This window comes from Pholis gunnellus (genome assembly GCF_910591455.1).
Source record: "Pholis gunnellus genome assembly, chromosome: 9".
Taxonomy (NCBI): Eukaryota; Metazoa; Chordata; class Actinopteri; order Perciformes; family Pholidae; genus Pholis; species Pholis gunnellus.
In genome coordinates this window covers 12,885,594-12,913,167 of record NC_136535.1, presented here as the reverse complement: position 1 = coordinate 12,913,167, position 27,574 = coordinate 12,885,594, and the positions used below count along the sequence as shown (strand labels likewise).

Sequence of the window (27,574 nt, the reverse complement as noted above, 5' to 3'; positions counted from 1 at the left end):
GAGGATCCTGTCTGTTCTATTGATCATATTACTTTTGCTTTCCCTGCCAGGTTGTTAGACAAAGCTAATGCTCTTGCCTTACCAGTCATTGCTGTGTGGAAGCATAAAGACGCTGAAGGTGTAATCTCAGTCTGCAAGAACTAAGCATGCCTGCTCTGTAGCTTCTTTAAATGGTCCATCGGAGAAGATACCAATGGTTGTTCCTTAGATTCTCTACCCTGTTCCCCCATTGTAGCACTTCCCTGAACCACCAAGAGCAAGTTTATATTTGTGTCCCCTGACAAAGAGTGCTGGTCAGAGCAGTGTGGAAATTCACTGTCTCACTCAAGAACTTTACATCAGGGGCGGATGTTCGCTGGCTCAGGGGACTTGCTTTCAGGACGGTGAGTGAGTGTCATGTCCGATGGCAGAGGAACCAAAACAACATGAGGAAACATATAGCTCTTTCAAACAATACAACAGGAGAGGCTGCTGCACTTCCTCTATAGAACATAATGAGGCCAGTCACACCACATGGGGTCTGTGTGACGAATGCTATGAGAATACATTTTGGTAATTGATGACGGTAATTATGATGGAAAAACAAAAGTGACGAGGGTAATGTTTCTGGTGATGACATTTATATTGCTGTGGATTAATGGGAGACTAATTTGGCAATGTTGCATACAGAAGTGATACACATCCAGAAGGATGAAAGTCCATGTTGTAATAATTAAGTTGTTTTATTTTTTTTTAACAGAATGAAGCACTGATGGTACACATTAAACAGTATGTTCTTGACCTGGGTTTGACTCTTAATTAACGTTTCCCTTTCCTCCAGATCTTGGAAAATTAAAAGAAATGCTGTTATCTGACTGCAAGAACAAGCTGTGTAAAGATGTGTGTGATCTCTTTCTTGCTCTCTGTTATTGTGTCTGTACGCTTCTAATGTAGGTGACAGTTGTCTAATCCTGACATGCCTTTGCACATCTTATCTCTTTGACACACTGGATGTCTGATGTTTGCCTAACAGTGACACGATTGGTTCCCAAATGTTTATGGAAATTGAGAATAAATGTCATGGCCTGCCACCGCAATGCAATCAGAGAGCAAGCATTGTGACCATGCATCTATAAATCATTTGCACTTAAATGAAACATGTAATCTACTGTGTTGATATTCGACCCCTTATTGTGGTAAACGGGGCAGTGGCGCCTTCTAGCGGTCAAATAGTTTAAATACTGGCGCACAAGAGCCACGCGGTGGGGCACCATCCATACATCACAGCCTACAATACGTCAGCCTGATAAATTATTTACTGTAAGTACCAGTTTAAAAAAATGTTAACATCTACTTCTGAATGTCTTTGATCTTTATGTTTTAGAAAAATGAAAGAGGGTTATTACGTGTGTGGATTTAATGAGAAAATAGTTTTGTCACACAAGATTTCGCAATCTCAATTCTTCAGTGATGCATGAATTAACCACAGCCTCAAGTTGCACAACAAGATTTTTTTTTTATCAGATCATCATTATTTGCTTTTTTGAAGCATCTGTCATCGTCACTGCAAATCAAAAAGGGGATATTGTATACTAGCCTTTGGGAGGAGCTTAATAAAGTAACATGCAGGGTGGGGTTATTATTACTACATCTGTATTGGAATGTTTTGGGAATAAAGTGTTTTTTCATGAGTGTCCAAATATTGGGAATGCTATAACTTCCTGCCTCTGCCCTCACTCTTGTTGACTGCCAGTGCACTCACAAGTTGGCTACTTTTGGAACATTTTCTATTTTATGACTGCAGGCCTGTTGCAATGACGCCACAAACCACACGATGGCGCACAACAGCAACGGGACACTTTACTATCCCAATATGAATCCCTCTGTGCAGGTGTGTTAAAACCTGTTTTAAAATTATTTTTTTCTGAAATGACCTGGACAGTGTAGCTATAGACTTCCCGGGAGAGCTCTCTAACGGTATATGATCATATTAACACGATAGTTGTCAAGCTTAAATAAAGAAGCAAAGCCACACAAATTAAATATGAAACGTAAATAAATGAAAGTGAATGTTAAAAAAGAACATAGAAAATAATATGAAATGATCAATATTAACTCGGGGCTACAGGAAAATAATGAAATAAAGTATAACATTCTACGCTCACGTTTTTGTTTGATATGGGGGTATGGGAATTTAATTAAACTACAATAAATGTAGCAACTTGGGAAGAAGATAATCATGTCAACTCATTGTGAAGCTTTATTAGAATAAGTGGAGGCGTCACGTCTAAACAAACTACAACCACGCCTTCAAGTAGTACCGGAGGTGAGTTTCTGTGAATTTGGGAGTTCCGCTCCTGTCCCACTTCTGTTCAGCTCCCCTCCCTCCTCCTCCTCCTTCCTCCTCCTCCTCCTCCTCCTCCTCCTCCTCCTCCTCCCTCCTCCCTCATAGAAACTGTGCAGCTCACTGAGAGCAGCGCTTCAGACGCGCTCACCGCCGCGCACACGAGTTTTCCAGTCGACCACATATACTTCCCAGTGACTTTGCGGCTCCAACTTTGGTTTCACAAACTTCACGAGGTCTCGAGAACCATGCTGGATTAAGCCCACTGACCGTTTGTTATTCGGCCAGAGGAGGTTTGTTTTACGACAGCGCAGGTACAATGACCGCATTCTGCAGCAGATCCACTGATTAGAGGTAAGTTGAAGCGCTGGTTGAGCCCCAGCACTTTGGACAGTCAATGTAACGATAACTGGGAAAGCAGTTTCTTCTACAGTTAAATCTCTTTTTTTGCTGTGCAGTAGATAACGGTAGCATGCATGCTTATGTAGCGATGTTTATACACACGGAACAGAAATGCAAGTTCCCGAGTGTTTGGTGTTTTAAGTGATAAACCATAAAAACAATACTCTCTAAACTCACTGTTGTTTCCCTTTTGGAATATTTACAGTGATTGCTCACAGCTAACAATATCCTGTCTGCTTTGTGCTTGTAATAAGGCCATTCCACCACAGTGAACATGTATAAAAGGATTACCAGCTGTCTTCACTGGCCTGGCTTCTGTTTTGCGCCACTCAAAACCTTTTTTTTTTACTCATGTGCTGAAGTTTGGCCTCCAGTATCAGCACTGGATCTCTGTTAATGAGTAAACTTGGTGAAATTGGACACTGAACTTAGCTCCTCTTCTTTTTGTTTACTCTTAGGGGTGTGATCCGTTTTCTACAGGACTGCAGTGTTTGCACTGGGACCTGTAGGTTTGGACACAGACGGTGAAGAGGTCACAGGCGATCTAGCACCATGGATATCGGCAACGATGTGGATCTGTCCAATACAAACATCACCCCGTTGTGGAGACGCCGCACAGGCAATTATAAACCCCCCCAGGACTCGAGCAAACCAAAACCGCGACCCCTCAGTTACCACACAAACGGGGTCATGACGACGGACTTCCCTGTGGAGGATAACAAGTGTTCCTTCACCTTGAGCCAACCTGCTGAGAGGCTGGTGGTCACTCCCCCGAGTTGGGGCAAGACCACTGTGGTGTTGAAGCACGTTCTGCACAAACCCTCCAAGAAATCCAGAGTTATCCGAAGCATTAGCATCGGGCACATGTACAACGGACTCTTCTCACTGTCAAAATTTAGGTCTGACGATGGCAGATCCGCCTCACTGGACAATAGAGTGTGCAATGGAGACGGGCCGAAAACCAGCAACGGGGTGACAGTGTGGCAGGAAAAGCATCTCCAGGACCCCCAGAAACGCATGTCCAGCCCGTTCAGCCTGCGCTCACGGAAAGACCCGAAAGCATTTGAGATGAGTTCACCCTCATCTGACGCTGTTCTTAGCTCCTCTCCTGTCCTGTCTCCATGCACTCCTAACAACAACAACAACAACTACAACTCCCAAGAACTCTCCTCCCTTTCGTCCGCATCCAGCCCCTCTCCTCCAGCCCGGCGTACCCCCACCCCCTCCCACAGCTCCACGTCCAGCATCCCCTCCCTCTCTTCCCTTACCTCCTCAGACCCCCCGACCCCACGCTCCCCGTCGCCAGCGGACAGAGGACAAGCGCTCCTTAGAACGTCCTCATTGTCGCCTGCCTCCTCACAGGACACCAGGCACGCGTCTTTCTCTTCTTCCATCTCCTCAGTTTCTTCCTCACTTTCCCCATCGATCTCTCCCTCTCCCTCCCCCTCCATCGTACTCAGCACCCACAGCCCCGCCGCCCTGAAGATGGGCACCCAGCAGCTCATTCCCAAGGGTTTGGCATCCGATATTCGGCAGAGCAAGGTGCCTCCCCCTGAGCAGCAAGGCCAAGGTTTAACAGGGCTGCTGGGGTTGGATCATTCCAAGCGGGCGTTGAAAGCCCTCAGCATGGTAGAAACAGGATCCTACTTTTCTACAGGAGGGGGTCTCGCTGAGGGGACAGATGGGGAAACTGAGGGCACGGGGACACTAAAAAGAGGCCTGAGGAGTACTTCCTATCGGAGGGCAGTTGTGGAGAGTGGAGTAGACTTGGAGGTCCCATCGGTAGATCCCAAGGCCCATCGGTTGTCCCAGCCTGTCATCAGATGGCTGGATGAGGATAAGACGGATTCACTAGTCAGACCAGCAAGTCCTGGCACTGCAAGCCTCTCTAGCCCTGGAACTGCAAAGTCCTCCAGCCCTGGGACACCCAAACTTGCCGACCCTGGGACACCCAAATCGGCCATCTTCAGGATTTCAAAGCCTGCTAGCTCTGGGACTGCAAAGCCTACCAGCACGGGGAAAAACAAGGTGGGTGCATTCAAGAAACAAACACTGTTGCTCTTGAAGGAAAAAAGGGTTTGAAATCTTCCACAATATACAAAAAACACCTTCTAGGAGCAGGAGCAAATTGGAGGATACCATGAAAAGCTATTATTTGAATGGATTTTTCATGAGACAATGGAAAAAAATAAGACGTTTAACCTTAATATGGTAAATGCACATTGAGAAGGAGTTTCCTAAAAAACCATGTATAGACTCGTACTAAAATAATCCTTCTCAATCATCACTTCGTACCACTGGCAGTGTTAGGCTACAATGACCCCGCCCTCTGGCTGTATTTTCTCTTTTCGTTTTGTTTTGCTGTGTTTGGGATCTTTTCTGGGCGTCAACCGCTATAGAAAAGGAACGTCCAGGTGCTGAAATATTGCAAACATAGATAGGCAAAACGCCAAGCGGACAAAGCTTGCTCCAAAACCAGAGTGAATCTGTGAGCTTCGCTTTCACCCGACAAATCCTACTCATTGTGCCTTTTTAAGGTCTGGCTTGCTGTTTTGTACATGTTTGATTTTCTGTTGCCCATATAGAATGTTTCTAGCATACCTGACCAGCTCTACAACACGTTTCTAGAGACATGAATGCACAAAGAAATCAATGTTGGCATTCATCTGCAAAGCCAATGCCTGTTGCTGTTCTATCAATGCACACATACAGCCCTGTAGATAGTGAATTGTTTTTTTTGTTCTTCTTGTTCAAACAGATTAAGATTTCTTGACTCTGTTAATCATAATCCATCTGATGGTTTTGTATTTGATTGTGCACAAAGACGGCATTGATACGACTTCAGTATTGTGCGGTAAAGCCCAAATTGTAAAATGACAACACAGACTGAGTATTGTGGGACAAACTCAGCAGCAGGTCAGACAAGGCCTTACAAGGAAACAATTAATGTGGTTGTTTGGGAGACATGACGTAATGCGACACCATGCCCACACATACACGCTTATGCACACAGCGGCTCTGTAATTAGACAGGGGTCAACGAAGGAGGTCAGCAGGTCACGGACAGGTGACAGAGATACAGAGGCCGATTTCATTTAAGGTTTGTGTGTGTGTGCCTGCTCCGCCCCTCAGAGTTAGTCCAAATCATTCAAATTGTGTTGCTTTTTTTTCCTTACAGAGTCCAGACAAGAAGAAAGTTTTAACCCCTCAGCTGACGTTTGACAGTGAGGGTGAGAAAACCCTTCATTTTACCACTTTAATGTATGTTGTTTTTTTTGCCTTTCTGTCTCGTGTCAACCGAAACACATCGTCCTTTTTTTTTTAAAACGTCAACATGATGGATCTTTTCTGTCTGTTTCAGAGGAGGTGCTGTACCAGAACTACCAGGAGAAGGCCTTACATAATGACTCGGATGAGGATGCCGACTCCAGAGGACCCAAACCCGATAACGGCATCGTGGTGCAGTACAGACCTATACGCACCTCCTGGAGCCAACTCAGTGTGGTCAGACATAACACACACACACACACACACAGACGCATGCACACTTGTGGTAGCTTCCATTCTTCTCGTATGGTTCTCACTCGTTCTCTACATTCAGTACTTAGACAAACGTACAGTATGCGCTAAGTGCTTTGGTCTATGGACTCTTGGAATTCTAGCGCTCCGAAGAATGCCGTCATATCCAGTTTGGCCACAGTCCATAACCATCCTCCCACTGCTTTCTGCCTTCCTCTGCCCCTCGCTCTGTTTATCAGGGAGTGCAGGAGCATTTCTTTGAGGACTTGAGGCTGGCAGGGAGGCCGACAGTCAGCCAGACCCACAGGAAGTATTGCAAGCACCGGTGGGCCTAATGCCAGTGTGTCGGCAAACGCTACACATTCGTCAGACTGCAAATATGCTTAAAATGTTGCCTCGACGGAGAAGTGCGGCGGCTCTACAACACGCAATGTAGTTTGGGTTCGGAATGGAAGGCTAGAGGAATACAGAGGAGAAGAATAAGCTCATTTAGTTTTCTACTTCGGCGTTCCCATCGGTTTGTTTACTTGTCGAGGAGGGAAAGTGCGGGAGCGAAAACAGGCGAGGGCGTAGAAGGAGGAGTACATGATGTAAACGCTGCGGGATCCTTTACAGTCTGAATAAAATGCTGACATGACACTTTTATTGTCCTGTTGCGTCAGGAAATAAGTTTAGTTCCAGTCAAGCCGAGAACCAGCTCTACAAGTTGTCATCGTGTGAGTCTTGCCTTTCCAACAAGTCTCGTCTCACTCGACTCCTCCCTTCTCTTCCTGCCAACCGCGCACCTCTCGTCATTTAGGGTTGGATGAAACGTTACATCCCTGGATTGACACATTTCCAGGAATCGCCCTCTGTAGTTTCAGAAGGTGACGCTTCAGTGGAGCTAGGATATATGGATTGAAGCTTTTAAAAAAATAAATACATTTGATTGGTGTTTCAGTCACACCCAGGGAAACTGCGGAAACAGGGCAAAGTTCAGTTGGCATGACAGGGTGCGTGGCTGCTCGCTCATTAAACCATAACTTTATATTGAAAGCTGATTCTGCTGATATGGTGTTGAAGGTTTGATAGAAGGGAAACTGATGTATGTGTGAAAGGAGTACAAAGACAGAACCACTAAAGATGTTTGGTCTGCGGTGGGTTTGTTTGTTCTAAACCGAATGAGAAGCTAGTGGAGAGATGGCCTCTTTGTTATTCTGCCTATACGTGTGATCTGAAGTATAGTAATGTGAGTGTGCCGCAGGTCATAGTGGTTGTATTTGGTGGAACAGGATACTGAGGCATGCTTTTTACTCGCCCTTACCTTCAGCCACAGGCTGAATATTTCAATAGCACTGCACACCCAGTTAATTCCAGTCTTATTAAAATGTTTCTGGACCAGATCTCACCAGCCACATACCAACACGCAGCACATACACTTTCCTTTTAACCGTATGTTTTCGGCCAAATGACCCAAGAGGATTTTTTTTTGCTTTCAACAAATTTCCTATTTCTACACTCGCCTCTTTATTCAGTGAAGTTCTTTCTGTTCCCATTTCCTACAACAACTTCATTGCCTCTCTAGTCAGTGCGGTATGCAAAGTGCTCCTGTCTTTGTGTGTGAGGACAACGGTGGCACACAAACAAGCGCGCACACACACACACACATTGCACACACCCCTGCTACAAATGCAAAGGGTAGCTAACCTGAATTAAAAACCCAGTCGTCAAACAAGTGTGACTTTGTATTTGAAAGCTTTTCATGATTTTTTTTTCCCTCTGTTTAGGTGAAGAAAAGTGGTCTCTCTGACCGGATGAATCAGGAGGAACGCAAAAGACAAGAGGTAGGAATCATGTTTTACACTTTGACGCTTGAGTCCAGAGTGAGAAAAATAAAATGTTGGGCTAGTTGCATGCTTAGTTAAGAGTTGCTAAGCACCTGGGGGAGTGTGGCTGTCCATTTGGTCTCTGTAAACTCCAGACCAATTAAAACCCCATTTAAAGAGCCCATTCAAACACACGCATCATGGACTATCATATCATTAAAGCAGATGCTTTGTAAATGGGAGGACGACGGGTATTCCACTAAAATGTACCTGAATACCAGTCATATTACGAATGACAAGACGAATGTGCATAAACTATAAATTCAGTGACGGATTGGTGCTCTCATCGGTATGGAATTGTTCATGCGCATACCAGCATAATTGTAGAGCACAGGTATGTCAAGCATGTTCGTGACTGAGCCCATCTCACAAAGCAGTGAGTGAGTCAGGACCTAGTGGGGTTAACTGAAGCAAGCAAAGTCACTAATGGATGTATCAACCTGTTAATAAAAACACGAACATGAGTCTTTTTTTTTTTTTGTTTCCTTCCCGTTGCTCTCTCCTGCTCCTCACTAGGCCATTTTTGAGGTGATCTCGTCGGAGCACTCTTACCTCCACAGTCTGGAGATCCTGATCCGCATGTTCAAGAACTCCGCGGAGCTCAGCGAGGCCATGACCAAGACCGAACACCACCACCTCTTCTCCAACATCACCGACGTCTGTGAGGCTAGCAAAAAGTAAGCGTTGTAATGTCTAGCTTTTGTCGACCGACTGATCATCCGACGTATTCTTGCTGTGTGTTGTCATGTTTGCTTCACTCTGTGTATGTTTCTAGAACTTTTTTGGTGTTGAGGACTTATGATAAGTGTTGGTTGTTTTATGCTGCTCTTACATGTTCCCAAACGTCTATCGGTGTTTGTGGTTCTGTTAATGAGTTAGATGATTTTCTTATTGAACAGCACTTGGTAGGCCGCACTCATTCCATGAGGGGTGTGTCTGTTACCGCTGTTTACTGTATGTTTTCTTTATTTTTATATAGGTTCAATCAGAGTTGTTTTCAGTTGTGTCTAAGTGATTGTAGGAGTTTATGTGTGGTCACATGTTGCGGGGCAAATTGAGTGAATTCCTTGCTGTTTGAGCGAGCTCACAAGTAGACTCCATGTGCCAGTTTTTGCCAGTATTTTTAGGTGAGCGTATAAAATAATTGCAATGGCCAAAATTTGCTGGTATGAGCCCTCTGAGTTTACCCGTCCATCATGATTTGACATTCATGGCCACACGTAACCATGAACTTCCAATGGTACCATAAACTGAAACGCTCATGCATGAGAGGCCATGAAAGTTGAGACTGATGAAAACCGTGTTGCCTCAGCAATTACTGTGCTGTACGGGGCCATTTCTACAAATGATTGACAGGAGAGTTTTCTGAGCCCACATGTTCTTTGTTAGGCTCTTATGTGACTGTGCTTTTAACTGTGGTATCATTTTTGCATTATGTTTTTCATACGATTACTATTCAGTATGATAATGGCCTGAGGTGCAACTATAATATAACTATTTAATGTGTGATTTCCATGTCAGTCAGCCTAATATGCTGGCCTGAAATCACTGTTGATCGTGGCAGCAGTCTCATAACATTCAACAAGCCTGCTTTCAGGACTAAAGATTCCACAATTAGTCCAAAGTTTTACAGTCTTCTCACATTCCCATAGCCACACGTTTACTGCACCTACTCTGCCGACAAGTTGTTACCACATTTTCGGGGTTATTCTCAAAAACCCAGTGTCAATATTGTGGGTTAATAAATCTGAGCGTGGAATGAGGTTGAGCTAGCCTCTAGTCTTTCTGTTGCCTAGGTCGTAAGTTTACCCAGAGAGCATTCACTGCCTCCCCTCTGCTCTGCAACTGTTCATGACATTTGTTAAAGGATTCCATGTCAGGAGAGCAGCCCCCACCTCCAGAGAGAAAGATCTCCTCATGGCATACAATATACCATGAAGGCAAAACAGCTTCTACAAATACTACCCCTCACTTTCTGCAGCTTATTAAGCAGATGTGGGTTATGATGGACATTATTTTGTACATTTATTTACACCTCATTCCCACTTTGCATGAATGGTGGTATCTGTAAATTCCTCAACAATTCCTCCCTGTGTTCAGACGTGCTGCAGCCCATCTCACTCCCCTTTCTCATTCCCAGACACAGGCCACCCACATTAATGCGATACTTTACCCTCCCCACCTAAGTAAGGAGACCTGCGTGGCCCCAGGGAGTAGAGAGGGGGGCATGGAGACGGAGGGACAGCAGCTCTTGAGCTATAAGTTGGCCAGTAGCACTAGTTAAACAACATGTTTTACTTGAAATAGTCTTGCTTTGAGTTTAGCCTCTCAAAGAAAATAGCAGAAATATTACTCCAACTGCAGGCTCCTGTGTAGTCTGTTGAGTATTTTACATACAGGTGTGTTAAACTCTTTCCTTTTCATCTATAATTATTGGCTAGCAGCCTAATTTTTGGCCATTTCCTTTTTCTTTTTTTTTTCTCACCCTGACTTAACTCCTCTCCCTTGACCTCTTCCCTCATGACGGCATGCTGTTTTGGGGTTCAGAGAGTTTTGCCCCAGGAGGGAGCCCGGCCTGAACTTGAGCAGCTTTGACCCGCTAAAGAACCTGAATACACCTTTAAGCCAAGGGCCAGAAGAGAGAGCAACATGCGTTTGTTCTCTGTTATCCTGTAGGCTCATTTCCTAGTTAGAAAGGTCATAGTTCAAAGAGTACGTCAGGCATGGACACAAGCTACACGGTTGCTTCCCATAGATAGTCATAGCACAGTGTGTGTGTAGTAGGTAGGGATGGGAGGGGGCACTAGAGGTGCTTTTGCAGATGAGCTCAAACTCTGTCCAACTGGTCAAGGTCAGCGTCCTGTGTCTGTGCGACACCTTCCTGTTTGTCACCTTGGATCGTGCATGCAAAAACACTTATTCTCTTGAAGTTGGTCATGTGGCGTGCCGTTAAACGGGCCATCTGGTGGAGCTCAGGAAGAGGAAAAACCTCTGTGTTATGGTTAATGGTAGGCTATGTCTATTTTAAGAGGCGGGGAGTTCCTCTTTTGTGATCTCACAGCGGGTTTAGACGAAAGGTGTTGTCTCTGCTTCCTGCCTTTTATATCTGTCGTTGTGTCCTATATTTCCCCCCCCCCGTGTGGGATGACTCTTGATTTGATGCTTGTGACTCAAGCTGTTGCCATGTACGCTATGAATCCCTGACAAACTAACCTCTGTTTATCCTGTACTCAGGTTCTTTAAGGAATTGGAGGAGAGACACCAACAGAACATTGTGATCGACGACATCAGCGACATCGTCGATAAGCACGCTCAGTCCAACTTTGATCCCTTTGTCACATATTGCTCCAATGAGGTCTACCAGCAAAGAACCCTGCAGAGGCTAGTGTGAGTGACCGAGCAGACTTACACAAATGACGTTCTTATCATATCTCTCATGGATTTGATCCAACGTGACTGTTCTGACACTGTGAACCAAGAGGGTTTGCGCTTGTTTTTCCTCTTTCTCTCTCTCTCTATATCAGTTACTCCTCTTTCTGAACAACCAAACTCCCTCCGTCCTCTCCTGCAGGTCCAAGAATCCAGTTTTTAAGGAGGTGTTGACCAGGATAGAGAGCCACCCAGACTGCAGGAACCTCCCCATGATCTCCTTCCTTATCCTGCCCATGCAGAGGATCACTCGCCTGCCCCTACTCATGGATGTGAGTTGCATTGAAGACATAAAGTAGCATGAGCTTTGGAATAACAAGGCTTTGACTCTTGCGCAACAGTTTATTTATTCATACTACCCTGACTAATTCTACATGGGGTGTGTTCTGACCTCAAAGATGTTTGTGTGACCCTACATAATTCCCCGATAATCTTAACTCATTTACTCTTCTCCTCTTTTGTTTAATGTTTTTTTCTTCCTCTTCTTCAGTTTCATGCTTTCTTTGGCACCACATTATTCTGTCCCTACTGTCCCTCTCTCTCTCTCTCTCTCTCTCTCTCTACCTCTCCCTTGCTCTACGTTCATCCCCCTCTCCCCCGTCCTCCCTCAGTGTCTCCATAGGGACTATGGGGTTTATGCTTGTACACTCAGAGGCTTTTGGATCCTGAGAAAGTTTGGTTTTAATTCATTGCTTCCCACAGCTCTCTTTATGCATCAGTATTTTTTTAGGGTTTTGATGATGGTGTGCAAATGATTCACACATTGTTCTGTGTATTTTTGTGCAAGAATATTACAAGGTTACAAGGGGTTTTTATTTGTCATTGTACGTCAGGGCTGCACAAAGAAATTTACATTGAAGTCCTAATATGCTACATAGGAAAGAAAACAAACAACAACAAAAAAAAAACTATATATATATATATATATATATATATATATATATATAGTGAATATGAATATATATGGATTGTGGAGGATGAATTAAGGAGTCTCACAGCAAGAGGAAAGAAGCTGTTTTGAAGTCTGGTGATTCGGCAGCTGATTGTTCTGTATCTCCTTCCAGACGGCAGCAGGGTGAACAGGTTGTGGCTGGGGTGGGTTTTGTCTTTTAATATCCCCTTAGCTCTTCGCAGGCCCCTCTTCTCACCAATATCACTGATGCTCAGCAGATAGGTGCCAATGATGTTCTGGGCGCTTTTAATCACCCACTGTAGAGCCCTCCTCCTGCAGTCGGGATGCTTTCTATTGCTCCTCTGTAAAAGTTGACAAGACCGTGGCAATGGAATTTAGCTTTCTTAAGTTTCCTTAAGAAATGCAGCCATTTATGAGCTTTGTGTGTCTTTTTCTTTTTTCTTCAATCAACAATCAGCCCCTTGGTTTTACTGGCGTTGAGCAGGAGGTTGTTCTCTGAACACCCCTCTGCAAGGATGTTGATGTCCTCTCTATATGGAGTCTCATTGTTGTTTGTAATCCAGCCGATGATGGTCGTGTCATCTGCAAACTTCACAACAGAGTTCTCTTCATGTTTGGGGTAGCAGTTGTGGGTGTACAGCGTGAACAGAAGTGGGCTTAGCATTCCAAATTTGGGGAACATTGTCCATCAATCATCAAAAGACGCAGTCCACCGCCCCTCTTCCTATCGGAGTCTGTTGGCGTGCTATACAGTCTGCCCGTCTAGTGCAATAGCTTGATCCGGGATGTTATCATGAAGCCAGATTTCTGTAAAGATGTGTGCACGACAGTCTCCGATCTCCGGTTGCTGGGTCAGCCTGATTCTTATTTCATCCATCTTATTTTCCAGCGACCGGGCATTAGCTAGGAGCAGGCTGGGAATAACCGTAGGTCCAAGCTGTTTAGTGCTTTTCCCAGCTCTCGTCCCCCTTTTCCGAGGTCGATCGCACCGCTTCCGATGGCATTTTGTTCGGCCGGGGCTGGCTGAGTGGTCGGAAGATTCTGTGGCCGATGATCGTCTCAAGAGAGACTGCACTTATTCCAATCCTCGTACATCTGCATGCGCCACCGTTGCCAGCTACTTCATTCCATTATAAAGTAGTATAACTGATTTGAGCCCTGACTATCTGTGTTGCAGACAATTTGTCAGAAGACGCCTAAATACTCCACACAATACGAAGAGTGTAAGAAGGCTTTACAAGCAGTCAGCAAGGTGCGTGAGTTTAAAGGGTCAACCACAAATGTTATGCAATCTGGATTTTATGTTTTTGTGAATTTGTATCTGTGCATTTATACATATTTAATATATGTTGCTATAGTGACGCTATGCCTCAGGAGACTTGCCTTATACAAAGTTCTACTGAGAGATATAAGCACTTCAATCAAGGAATGATTTAACTATCATCATATCATGCAGCATTCAATTAATGGATTCAATGTGAAAAGTAGAAGGAAACTGTACATTGTGATTAATAGACTGTGTGTGTGTGTGCGTGTGTGAGCAGGTGGTAAGAAAGTGTAATGAGGGAGCTCGCACAATGGAAAGAACTGAGATGATGTATACCATCAACTCTCAGCTGGAGTTCAAGATCAAGGTATGGACACAAATTGTTACACACAAAAGTTGTACTTTATTGGCAATGTGCTTATCCTGTATCTTGTCGAGAGTTAAATAAGAAGATAAATGCCACTCTCATATGGGTCCTTTTTAAATATGAAGCAGCAGCCAGCAACCGGCTAGCTTAGCTTGGTAATAAGGGTTAACAAGAGCCGTCTACACATCTTGTGCAATAGTGGGCGACTATTAGGCTATGAGGTCACCCTGGGGGGCAAGCGAGCAGGGTTGTGATGGTAGTGGACCAGCCTCTTAATGGGCCACTGAGACCCATGGTGGCCACCGGATTGAGGTGGTGGCTGGGAGTGGCCTTAAAGGGCAGATCCGGGACCCCTAGTTCTCAGGGCATTAGGTACATGATAGGACCCGAGAACTGCTGCCTGGTCTGATTAGCTTTGGACGGTCCACTTAAGTTCCTGTAGAGCAGCTAAACCGAACAGCTCCCTTGGTTCCACTGGGACAGTACAGAGGTCCTCCTACATGCCTCTGACTAGGGTGACTGCGCCAGCCAAACCTGGCAGCAAGCCTGAACCAGAGTGGACATCAGACGCCCAAGTTCCCTTGACATTAGAGAAAACGCCTGAAATGAAGCATTACTCTGTTCATTGGAGGAAGCGTCAAAAGTATTCTGCTGTAGAGAATCTGAGACGGAGTTGCCGATACGGCCCATGCGCAGCGCTGTATCATAAGCCTTGGAAAGCAGTTCATCTGTGACCTGACATTGGGATTGAGGGCACCTGGCATCCAGCCTCAGGAGCCTCTTCAGGGGAAACTATGAGGGAAGCAACAGTAGGCTCAATGGCCAGCATATTCAAGTCCAAATTTTGCCGCATGGCTGCCAGGGTTCAGCCTGGATCAATGCACCACCTCACGTGATCTCTCTCACGTGACCTCATGGGGAAGAAGATGTAAACAAAACAGAGGCTGACGTGGCGCTGCAACTTGCTGTAGTTATGTTTTGTAGTAAGAGAAAATTCATCGTACCCACTAAAGAGATTGGCTGAAGCTGCCACTGTGACAATATCCTCCACTGGAACCAACTCAGTCATGGGTGGATTGGATGCATCAGCCTTCCCTTTGCTACCTCAGTAGTTAGCCTGTGTAAGTGAGATGATGGAAAAAGGAATTATCTTGTGGATGACACCAGAACGTACAAGCGCCTGGGGTCATCCGAGTGACTTTTGTTGATATAAAGACTCCACCGCTTTGTGCATGAGACGGAAGATAGTCAGTGTTAAGGAACTGCCTATGGCGGTCGGGAAGGATGAAATAGAACACGGGCTAATATAGTCATGCACTGACAGGCAACACACCAATGTCGCTCGCTTGGTCGAGTATCTATACACACAATGCACACAAGGCTTGGCAGGTTGAAGTGTGCCTAAGCAGTGTGGGAAAATAGCTGTTGGCACATTTGGGATTCACAGATGACTCGCGAACATATTCTCAGTCTGCATAGCCAGCTGTTCACGCATGCAAACTCCGATTCAGGAATTCCTGACGGCACCAACATTTCAGATATTTTGAATTCCTTTCATATGGTTAGATGTATTGCTATTTCTGGTTCTTCACAATCCCTTTCATTCCTCCCCCCAGCCCTTCCCGCTGGTCTCCTCCTCCAGGTGGATGGTAAAGAGAGGAGAACTGACGGCATTTGTGGAGGACAACGGCATCTTCCTCAAGCGGACGTCTCGGCAACAGGTCTATTTCTTCCTCTTCAATGACGTCTTCATTGTCACTAGAAAGAAGAGGTAAGTCAGGTTCTGGTGTAAATGTGGCCTAAGTCTGCAGGCATTTCTCATAACTCACCTGTTCTGACATGTTGCGGGTGAAATTGTAACCATAAGCCGTTGGTTTTCACTGTGTGAGAGTGTATGAACAGCATTATGGCCAAGACCCTGAGAGCAGGGCATGTAATATTGTCCTCTGCATCCTCGTGTTTTAACTTGTTTTGTGATATCGGGATCAACACCCTTAGATGCACTGTACAATTAGACTGATCTTCCACGCTGCCCCCCCTGCTTTATGGGTGTGTTGTTTATTAGGCTGAACAGGTGCAGTTATCTTTACCTGCTGCGACTTGGCATCATGAGTCTGAGCCTGTTTCTCTGAATGTTGTCACGGTCTCAACATGTCCTGGTGCCATGCATCATCTGGAGCTAGTAGACCTGCTTATTCTCAGCCTTGTTAGAGAGTCTCGTTTTAGGCAACACTATGAAACAAGCCACAAAGAGCACTTCCTTGAAATGTGTGGTTTTCATTTGTGGTGCGTGCAGTGTGGGTCTGCGCACACAAGTGTGTCTATTTTTGCCAGAAAAAAAAAAAGAAAAAAATCCCTTCCCGGCCATCTCCCTCTGTGTCTGGAAACGATTTTCCCGCCACTTGCAAAAACTACGATTTCCTAAGAATCATTAAAAAAAAAGGAAAGGAAACATTCCATGTGATATTTTTCTGGGAACCTGATCCAGTGACCGCATGCTCCAGCAGTGTGTGGTGTCGGGCCTGTGTTTGGAAGAGGGATTTGGGGAAAGGGAGTGCTCCGGAACACGGCGTGTATTAGTGCGTGTGTGCGTTTTTGAATGGGAGACGCTGTTATAATATTGGTTTGTGCTGCAGGTGAGTGCCGGAGCCCTGCTGTGGCACGCTACTCTACTGCACTCCATCTGCAGTAATCAAAACAAAAACACGCCAGGGGTACCACGAGGCTAGCCAGGCACAGCACGGTCGTAGACATAATGGTGTAATAGCTTTTTCCCTTGTCATCATGACTTGGGAGTGTGCTGGGGGGATAGCTTACAATCAGCGAACCGAAGGTTGTTGCCAAATGCAATAATGTCGTTTGCTTGAATCCTCTCGGCTGCTTCTTGTCTCAGCATACATTTTAAGGAGTACCATGAACACCAGAAGGAAGTGGGCAAAGGTCAAAGCCACGGCAGTTACACAGTAGAGAAAAAAAAAAACTTATGACCTGAGAATGTCTTCAGTTTTATAGGACTATACATCAAATATATTCAGAAGAAAGGGAGTGTGTTAGCCTGTTTTATTTGGTTGGGAATCCTTATGGTTAGTATGCTGTCATCGGTTGAGGTTCAATAGCATTTAACTGAAAATGCATCTTGTATTGTGTCCGCTCATCAAATATAAAATCTTTCAAATCTGTATTACAGTCAAATGGCAACTATTTGGATAATTGTTTTTAAGCACAAATGCAAAACTAGTTCCAATCTGATCTAGTTCTAGTTCTCCAATGTGGGGATTTGCTGCAATTCTCTGTTTTCATATAGCTGTAAATGAGACATTGTTTTATCAACTTCAAACTGGATCCAAAATGAAATTGGCTCTTGGAAACCAAGCCCATGTCAGACTGGGCTATTGTCACGCAGCGGGGAAAGTTTTGATCTGCTGCTCTCTGGCTCACAGGAACACTTACATAACACCGAGTCCACACCAGCTGGCTCCTCTCTCATCTTCACTTCCCCCCCTTTTTCCTGTGTGATGCTGGGCATCATCTAAACATCATCTAAAACCTTCAGTATCGTTAGTCTTCATCTCTCTTTCTTTTTTTTCTCTCTCTGTCCTTTTCCCTTTCTTTTCATGACCCTGTGTTTTGTTTTTTTGTCAATCCTTTCTTTGTGTGTGTGTGTGTGCGTGTGTGTGTATATGCGTGCAAGCAAGCCTATAATCCCAACACTTTCTGTTCATTTTTTTCTTCTTCCCTCTGTTTGTTTGACTATGCCATAGTCTCAACACTCCTACTGTACTTTGCACCAGAACATTATGCTCTAACAGTGTGTGAGAGAGAGAGAGTGTGTGTGTGTGCGTGCTCGCTCATGCAGGCATGTCTGCCTGCATGCTTGACTTGGAGTTGTATCTGAACATCTCTGAGGATTTGTGTTAATTCAGGTTGTGTTGAAGAGCTGGTTGCGCACTAGGAAGACGGTAACTGGCACAGTTGTGGTGGCGAGTGTGGTAGATGCCTACGCTATCTCTAGCGGCAGAGGGATTTTAATTCCAGCAAGTTTGTTTCTGTGTAAGTAGCTTATGAGGAGGCCAAACAGTGGATAGATTCTTTCGCTTGTTGTATCAGTTTCTAACACTCTCTCTCCCACATTTCGACATATTTTAACTGTTTCCCACCTTCATTCCCCCGATTCAGCAATAACCCAACACTGTATACCCACCTACCCCTCAAACTTGCAGATTCCCCACCCATCCCATTCCCTAGCGTCATGTTAATGGCATTCCAGGCATTTCGACTGTAGGGCTGTCAGGAGCCAAAGAGGTGACGACCCTAAGGACCCTCGAATCTTATGTTACCCCTGAACAGTATTTGGGTGTATTTTTAGTTCTGTTTTAGATGGCACCATTAGGATTTTGGTTCACATAAAGGTCTTAAATGTTTCAGGTGAAATTTCCATTTCTAAGTGCACAGTTTAAGGAGTTCTACGCTTAAGAAACAACTTCAACTGTGCATACACAAAATTGATTTTAATTTTAAATGACTGAATTTTAAAATAAAACGGGGATTCTGTGTCATAGAGCAAGGTGGTCCAGCTAGATACAGTACATACATCGTGCTCGCTTTCCCATCCACTCCTTCTGTTTTCATCAGATCCGTCTCTCCCTGAACTCTCTTTCCCCTTTTCCAAGAAGTCTAATTGGTTGTGGTCAACAGGCTTTTATTGATTGATTGGTGGACAATAGGGGCTGATGGGTAACAGTCGAAACCATGTTGAGAGCCTCCCGACCGTGACTGGATTCTCCAACCAGTCATGACCCTATGAGTGTGAGCACGTGTGTGTGTGTAAGTGAAAGAGCGAGACAGTAAGACACGGACAGATCAACTGTTCACCGCTGCTTGTTTAACCGCTACCATTGTCCATTCTTGTGTTTGTGTGTTCAGCACACTTACTGGACATGCTGGCTTACGTGAAGCTAACGGTGTCCGGTAGCTTCTCAGCTCGGCTGCTGTTTCAGTCTTCTGTTGATGAAACACGTGTGGGGCTGCACTTCAGCTCCTGTTCTTCAGAGCACTATGAAAAAAACGCACACAACCTTTTCCTCCAGGTTTCAGTGCCGTATGAGAGGTACCGTGTTTCACAATCAGCTCCAGATGTTTCTCACTCACTCCATACTGCTGGACACAGGGTCATGGTAAAGGTACTCGTGGGAAATGTAGGCATGTACGAAAGAAACCAGAGGGCGGCTGATTTAGTGTAAGGACATGTAGACGGATGAATGATCGGACTTTTCACCGGCACAGAATCTAGAGACCTAATGTGACAGCTGATTTATTAATCCAGGTGAATTTGATTAACTACACAGTCTGCAACCTACTCAGGGGTTGAATGGCTGAGGTACCATGAAACTAAATCTCCACTGAAAACAATGAGCTTAAATGTGATGTGCAACAGGGAGTGGGTGGATGGTATAGTGTGAAGGGGGCTTTATGGCAATTGTGGATTGGGGCTTTCAGCAGACTGCTAAAGCACAAATAAGTCATTCCAAAAAAATTCAGAAAGGCAGATGAATCCACATCTATGTTTGATTATCAACCTCCTAAAAACAGAATATCTGCCTTCATGATGCTCAAAGTAAACACGGTTGACATTTTATCCTGAAATAATGAATTGTCGAAATGTGTTTTTTTGCATCTGTATCTAACTACATTGGCTGTTGGGATACAGTTCCAGTGAGCCAGTACGATTTGACATTTGTCAATTCCTCCGTCACCAAAACTTAAGTCTTAAAATAGATCTTACTTGACTCAATCTGGTGACTGCCACTGAATTAAATGCAGTAAAGTACAATCGTATTAAAGCCCTGTGTCTCTTTCAGCGAGGAGAGTTACACTGTGATCGACTACGCCCTGAGGGACCAGATCTGGGTGGGTTCCTGCCAGCCCGAGGATGTCAACCTGTCACCGGTCAGAAGCACCGCCAGCATGCTGAGCTCACGGCAAGCTGGCGCCAACCATTTCTTCCGTCTGCGTTTCCGAAGCAACCACTCCGGCGAAAAGGTGCCCATGGTACTGGGGACGGAGCTGCTGTGAGTGTTTTTATTTTCTTACCGTTGTCCCTCTTTGTTGTGCTGTTTTTGTATCACTTGTGCGTCAGTCACTGATACAATCACCGCTGCATCTTTGTACATACACGAGTAGGTCAAAGTGCACTTACGGTTTGATAGTTTGGTTTCCTGTGAAGAGAGCAGAGCTCGGGTCCTAATCTTCTCCCTGAAACGCGACTCCTACTCCCTTATCTTTCCTTCATGTGCTCTAATATGCTTTTATACTTTGAAGTAAGGAAATGCCATTATCCTCTCTCCTGAGCTCTTATTTCTGAGTCTCTTTTTGGACCATGAAAAGTCACAGGGGTATTTCGTTACATCTATTTTCAAGCCACAGCCTGAGCCTGACTGCTTGTTGTTTATGTGATCTAGGGAAAAGGAAGTTTATTAGTCGTACTGTCTGCCGTCGTCCTGTAACACAGTCCGGCTGTACCGGATAATTGTTTTGTTGACTGAGCATCTTCTAGCCCCAACCATCTATTCCGGGGGAAAGCATCTCTCTTTGTTTAAAGACGGCTGGTTGTAGCTGACATGTTTTGCATGAGCAGCGTAAATGATTACTCTGACGTAGAAACACAGTCTTCTGGTTTGAGCTTCCTTGATATTCATGTCTGTAGCTGTGTTGTCCCTCTTTGTACAGCAAACAGAGTGAAACGCGAGGTTGTTTAGATAGATTATATAACCCGCACAAACAAAGAGGACCTGTCATATATTGGGCTTCATACGGGGCTTATTTGTTCTGGTTAGTGATAGAAATTGCAGTCCATGTGCACACACGTACACAAATGCGCAAACACACACACATACACACACACACAGTTTTCACTGTAATTATTTTGTGTGGTTGAAGGCTTTGTTAAAGAGTGTTTTCATATGCACAGGGCCGGTTCCGCCTCATTCCTGTGTAGTTCGAGAACTCCTTTCTGTATACTCATTACAGAGGAGTGTTTTTCAGTTTCACTGTACAAAACACTGCCTTTCAATGTCTCTTTTAACTTTTTTTTTTTTTTTGCATCAGCTGAATGTTCCACAGGTACATATTGTGTAATGTTGTGACTGTGAAGGTATAATCTGTAAAAGTTTCAATATGACTATTTTACTACAGTTTTGTGATGTACATTGTTAAAGGTAATAGAACGGATTCAATCAACGGTAATTAAACATCCTCCTAACAGCAGCTCAGTACATGGTGCAGCAATCAGAAGCAGGTTGATGAAGAGAAACAACTTAAAGTCAATGCAGCTTTCAAACTTACATCAAAATGCAACGTTTTGTTAACACCCTTCAGCGTCGCCTTCTGCAGCGGTTCCCAACCTTTTCTTTGCCTGTGATCCGTTTATCCACGCTATGTCTTCTTGTGACCGCTCCGAAAAGGTTGCGTGTCACTGTTTCGTTAAGAGGTCCGGAAAGAAGACAAGAACATGTCACTTAATGTAGCAGAAGTCATTTTGTTTAATGATTTTCTACCCAGGTATTTATCTTGTAACCCCTTCCGTTCATCCTGTGACTCCCAGGCTGGAAACCACTAAACTAGTGTTCATCTCCACTGCACACTTCTGTGTGTGTTTGTTTATAGAGCTGTGTGTGTCCCCCGTGCTGTCGTCCCTTCACCCTCTCCAGTGGCTCTACCCAGGTGTGCTGCATTGCTCAACGAGGTGCACCTGGCCTGGGAAGGAAGCGCTTAAAAGCTCCTGTGCCAGCAGGAGAAGGGAGAGGCCTCTGGCGCAGGGACTGCTGATCTTACTGCCGCTCAGCCTAGGATGTAGTTGTCTTGTTTGCGCGTCTTTATGTTACTAAATCTCATGGATTTGATCTTCTGTGGTTGATTTGGGTCAGTGGTGGCATAGCGCTGCCCAAGGATGGAGCGTGACATTGTTCCCATTTGCAATTGGAATTTAAAACCAGTTTTGTTGTTGAATAGCAGCTTGGTCCACTGATGTTAACCCCCATGCTGTGAAAGCTGACAAAGCCACAGCAGTAATAGTGTTAAGTGTGACTGTCATGGGCCTGTGCAGGAGGGAATCTCTGTGACATGACTTATATGTCCTGCCGATGTATACATGAGGGGGTCTCCACATCTAACTGCCCATTGTCCAGTGTGTGTGTGTGTGTGTGTGTGTGTGTCGTTGTGGAAAGCCCCTCGACTCCCACCCTTGATATCTTGAGTTTGGGGCCCCTCTACGACGATGTAATGATGTATGCGAGTGCAGCGCTCCGCTCACTGTAGTACTGAATAAGCCGAGGAGAGGAGACCCTGGCAACTAGCCATTGATACGGTAGTTGCTAGGCATTGTTTAAGCTGTTGCCTAGCAGCGGCCCATTGTTAGGTGGGCTGTTTCCCACGACTACCCCCCCCCCCCCCCCCACCTGTTTCCTCACCCTCCCCTCCTCTTCTTCACAGTCCCGCGTCTCATCTTTTAGACAGCCAGTGTCTGCTCTTTGTTTGTGGGGACCAGAATAACTTCCTCCTCTTTCGGCCATCCATCCCAATGTAGTGATCTAACCCAGCATGACACATGGAAGTGGTGTTACATTAGCCAGCCTATTTTGGGCTTCTATCGGAGTTGAATAAGGTAGAGAGGACAATACGGAGGCTTTTCACAATTAAATTATTATTTTGAATACTCTTTAAGTGTATAACACATCAGATAATAGTTAAACATGCCTATCACAAGTTCCATGAGCCCAGGATGACGACCTCAAATTGCTTATTTTTGAGTAATAGTCAGGCATGGTGTCAACAATCTATTTTTATTATATAATCATCTTTCAAAAATGAAGAATAAATTCAGAGCTATAAGTGTCAAATTTAAGTTGTTTGTGTTGTTCAACAAGTCCAAAACCAATTCAATTATCAAAACTAGAAAAAAAGGACAGGACTGGACAGCCTCCTGATTTGTTCTCGTTGTCACAATACAAAAGGGAAAGACCATAAAATTGCAGGACTACTTTGTGCATGGCTCCTCTGTTAATGAGTTAAAGCGGGTATAAATGCATCATTTTGCTTGGGGGGGAAAAAAATAGTGGCTGTATTGCATACACATCCCTATATTTTTTACTTCACCAGTGAATTTCAGTACAACTGAAGTCGGGTTACAATGTGAAATTCCACACATTCTGACCGAAGGCGGGCCTGTGTTTTTTAGGTTTTTTTTTTATGGAAATGAAACCGTAGAAATAAACTTCATCTCATGTTGGTACAGTGTGGGCGTTTGTACTTTCACTTCAGTTAAGCTCGTGCAATACCTGCGTCTGTGTGAGGTCTAAGAAGCTGCATACAATCGACTGATCTTTGACCACGGCAGTGACACGATACATCAGGAATTCAGACAGCTGGATCGGAGATGGTACAAGGACGCCTGTGTAGCGTCTGTGATTCTCTTGCTTTCTGTCCGTGTCCTCCTTTTCTCTGTACCCTTTTGTTTGGTGTGCACATGTCCGCGCGTCTTCCACATGACCCTGACGTTGTGTCCTGTCCAGAGTCACTGAATTGCGCTTCTCTATTAGTGGAACAGAGCAGCTACAGAAGTCTGCAGCAAAAACAGTTCTGTTAGACAGATATGCAGCTATAACACAAAGCAGCACCGGTTACGTAACCGGAGAGGGGAGTCTGGACTTCTGTTGCACACTTTGGCATCCCTTTCCATTTTTTTTTTTGGTTCTCTTTACTCCGTCTGCTTTTGTTTAAGTTGTTGTTTTTGATCATCTTACTCGGTCTGCTTTTGCTTATGTGATAACGAGGAATTCGCTGATGGGAATTGTTCTCTCTTCCTGGGATTTTCCCTTGCTGGCGAGCTCCGGTCAGAGAGATGTCATGTTTTTGTCGGAGGAGAAGGGAATTGTACTCGAATATCGTTGTGACCTGTGGTTAAGTGGAAAGAAGCGAGGGACTAGGTTGAGAGTAAACAATTTGATAGTGTGCAGAAAAGGGCAAGAGGGGTGGCGGGGGGGGGTAAAAAAACAGTGGTCTGGTGGTGATTTTAAATTGGCAGACGATAGAGAGAGGCTGTCATTGCTCTTTATCAGCTTGTGGGGAAAGAGGTTGTATAGTGCAGCAGCAAGGCCTCTCTTCTTTTCAGAGGTTAAGAGAGAACCTTTGACAACAGATTTCTGATTCTTGGCACTACCTTGCGCGTTGGGATGAATGGTTAAAGGCAGAGGGAGCTTTACCGCGCTCTACTACTTGAAAAGGCTTGTAATCATCTAGAGAAGGGGGCAAGCACCTGCTGTTTGTGCATATGCAGTATTCACATGCCTGCATGTAAACACACATGAACATTCTTACACTTCAACGGCTGTTTTTTTGTTTTTTTTACCCTTTGGTATGTGCCTCACATTCCACAGATAACCTTTAAGTGCTTCTCAAACACATGTGGTTGCCTGTGCTCGATATATTCCAATACATGTGCATTCATAAAGTATTTCAGATGTTTAGGCATGAGAAAACGTGACCTGTCATGATGGTGTGTTGTGTGTGTGTGTGTATGTATGTGCACATGAATCTGTCGGCCTGTGTGTCCAGCTGTCAAGTGCAGCGACTAACAGATGCCTTTCCCACGGAGCGGCTCGAATGTTAGGACTTGCGCATTCAGTGCGGGGAAGTCAGCGGGCACTTTTCCTCTAGCGGCAACTGTCGGAAGATTTGCCATGAGATTTGGTCCAGACGGTCACGTTACTGTCGGAAATGAATTGCACTTTTCATTTCGCCCCGTCATCGGGTCAAAATGACAGCACATGCTTTGGTTAATGACCAAATACGTACTAAGCTAATGACATTCCCAACCGACTCAGCTGTACTTGGTGCTAAGTAGCAAATGTTAGCATGCTAAACTAAGACTGTCAAGATAACATGGCACACGTTATACCCGCCAAATATCAGCATGTTAGCATTGCTAAAGTTAGCATGAAGTTAGCTGCCTCATAGAGACACTTGTCTTGAAGATAAACAAGTGTTGCTTCATCACTGAATGCAATGGCTCACAAAATAAATAATTTGAAAATGGGTAGTTGTTCAGGAACACTACGGCCTACACCAGGAAATATTTAATTTAAAAATTAAGTAGAGGGTACCAAAGAGAGATGATTGTCACGATAGGTGTTGATTTGAGATTGTAAAATGTATCCTTTGACTCCAAAGGTCACACTTTTATCAGTCATAATATTGTATTGTGGACGCACATTGATGGCTCTAAGTTAATCATTTTATTTAAAGGTTTTATAGTGATTTCATACAGTCCAATTAGTTGTGGAAGGCTGACGTGACCCCGTTTGTTACAGCCTGTGCGTCCGGTTAAGGATTAAAACGGCATGTGTACAATGGGAACACAATAATGAGGTCTGACTCATGGGACTTGCCTGTTCAAGGTCCATTAGTGCCTTTGGGAAGAGCGTCCCGCTCTCAGTCTGTGATTCTCTGGGCATGTTGTACCTATCTCCGTGATTCAAGCCAACGGTGCTGAGTCAGAGGGGGCCTACATAACCCCCTCTGGTTCATTTCCCGAACCCCCATTATCTCTCCCACTCTTTCTAAATCCTCGCCCCCCCCCCCCCTTCTGCAGTCTATGAGAACAGGTGAAATGAGTTTCGTGGAACTTGACCTGTGCGACTCCACCCACTGTTTCTTTCCCATGAAACGCACAAGAGGAAGGGAAAGCAAAAGCAGGTCTGTGTACCCTCCTGGGAAACGGCCTTGTGCTTGTTCTCCTCAGTTCTCTGCGACTGAAACACACCTCTGTTCTCTCATTGACGGGGGACAGGGAGGAGGGAGGAGGGAGGGAGAAGGCAAAACTTGCTGAGCAACTAAGTAATCCATTTGCCTCAATAGCCTGTCGGCATGCGACGGCCCTTTTTATAGCTGCGTTCTCAAAACCGCTGTGACGTCGCATGTGCCACATCTGTATTAGAAGCTCAAAAGAACACCTCACCTCAACCACAATTAAAGAGGTGTGTGACTCTCACAGCACTGTCGTGTTTGAGGAGTTGTGAAGTAAATAAAGCCCGAACTTCATGTGCTGAAATGTGTGCTTTTAGGAATGAGCGCGCTCGATGGATCAGCGCCCTGGGCCAGAATGTCAACAACAACAAGAGTCTGGACAGAACCAGTAAGTTGCCACAAATACCCGATCTGAAAAAAGGCTCCCTGAACTCTTCTTTTGGCCTATTGCGCCACCTTGTGGTCATTTGATGAACTGACTTTCCTCAGATAAGATTTTTAAAACAATTGGCTTGTTCATTCAGATATATTCAAATGAGGCCAGTGATTTACAGGTTTGCGTTTGTGTTGTAGATGTCATGCAGGTGGAGGTGATCAGAACTTACACAGCCAAGCAGCCAGATGAGTTGTCCCTGCAGGTGGCTGATGTGGTGCTGGTCTCGCAGACTGTAGAGGACGGTACGTTAGCGCTCTCGTGATCTTTAGTATTCCCCTCATTCACCTTCCTGTTTCAACTGTGTCCGTTAATCATGCTTTTATAAACTGTCTTTCTTGATACCCATCTGTCTTATATAATGGACCTTACACATGTTTGAAGATGTGGCTTAAACCTAAACAAACACACAGATGCCAAAGGTCCTTTCCCTTTTAGTGACCATAGCAACTGTCTTTCCTGTTAAAGAACAGACGGCATTGAGCATCAAAAGCAGATCACGTGGGAACACAACACATGCTTCTCTTTTTATGTATCGGTGCAATTTCTCTCCTCTTAGGCTGGTATGAAGGCGAGCGACTGCGCGACGGAGAAAGGGGGTGGTTCCTCTCAGAGTGTGCCGAACCAATCACGTGCCAGGCCACCATCGAGCGCAACATGCAGAGGATGGACCGCCTGCAGGGGTTGGAGACCAACGTGTGAGCCGGATGAGCCCGGTGCTTAAAACCACAGAGGGGCTTTTTCTCAGCTGGTAGTGATCCTTTGACTCGCCAGTGACCTTCCTTTTTTTTAAGAAGCGAAACCAAACAAATGAGTTCAGTAACCACATCAGTGACCCGCCTTCAGGGACCAGATGAAGACAGAGTCCTTAAGACTTCAGCTCAGCGTCCACTAAATATCAGGCATACTGTCGGAGTTTAGAAGCGAACACAGAAGAAGAAGAAGAAGAAGAAGAAGAAGAAGAAGAAGAGATTTCCTTAATTGCAGATTGGTCCCTGCGTGGGTGGGATCTGTCACATTCAATAATTACCCGGTTGGTAAGAAGACTTCACACCCACTGCCAGAGTCACTTCTTTCAACGCCACGCTACTTACAACTTTTGGTGTGAAATGTGTAAATGTATGTTGTGATTTTTTAGTGATGTGCTATGTAACAATTGGAACTACAGTATCGCCATAGGAGGTAAAGTAGACCGAATAGTGTGGCGATGACGGCAGCCCGATGTGTGCTCTGTTAGTGACGATCATCGGGCCTTGTA

At 44.9% G+C, this 27,574-nt stretch overlaps 1 protein-coding gene across 1 annotated transcript; it reads left to right on the top strand.

Moving 5' to 3' along the window:
* Positions 1-2,490: 2,490 nt before the first annotated feature.
* On the top strand, positions 2,491-27,021 carry LOC306701550 (rho guanine nucleotide exchange factor 26-like). The gene is made up of 15 exons (XM_079166889.1): positions 2,491-2,677; positions 3,184-4,753; positions 5,903-5,954; positions 6,086-6,228; positions 8,010-8,066; positions 8,625-8,785; positions 11,343-11,495; positions 11,680-11,809; positions 13,628-13,702; positions 13,995-14,084; positions 15,701-15,855; positions 19,943-20,152; positions 26,201-26,271; positions 26,457-26,561; positions 26,876-27,021. Exons 2-15 carry the CDS (start codon positions 3,278-3,280, stop codon positions 27,016-27,018), a joined length of 3,021 nt encoding a protein of 1,006 aa, XP_079023015.1. The 5' UTR covers positions 2,491-2,677; positions 3,184-3,277; the 3' UTR covers positions 27,019-27,021.
* The last annotated feature ends 553 nt before the right edge of the window (positions 27,022-27,574 follow it).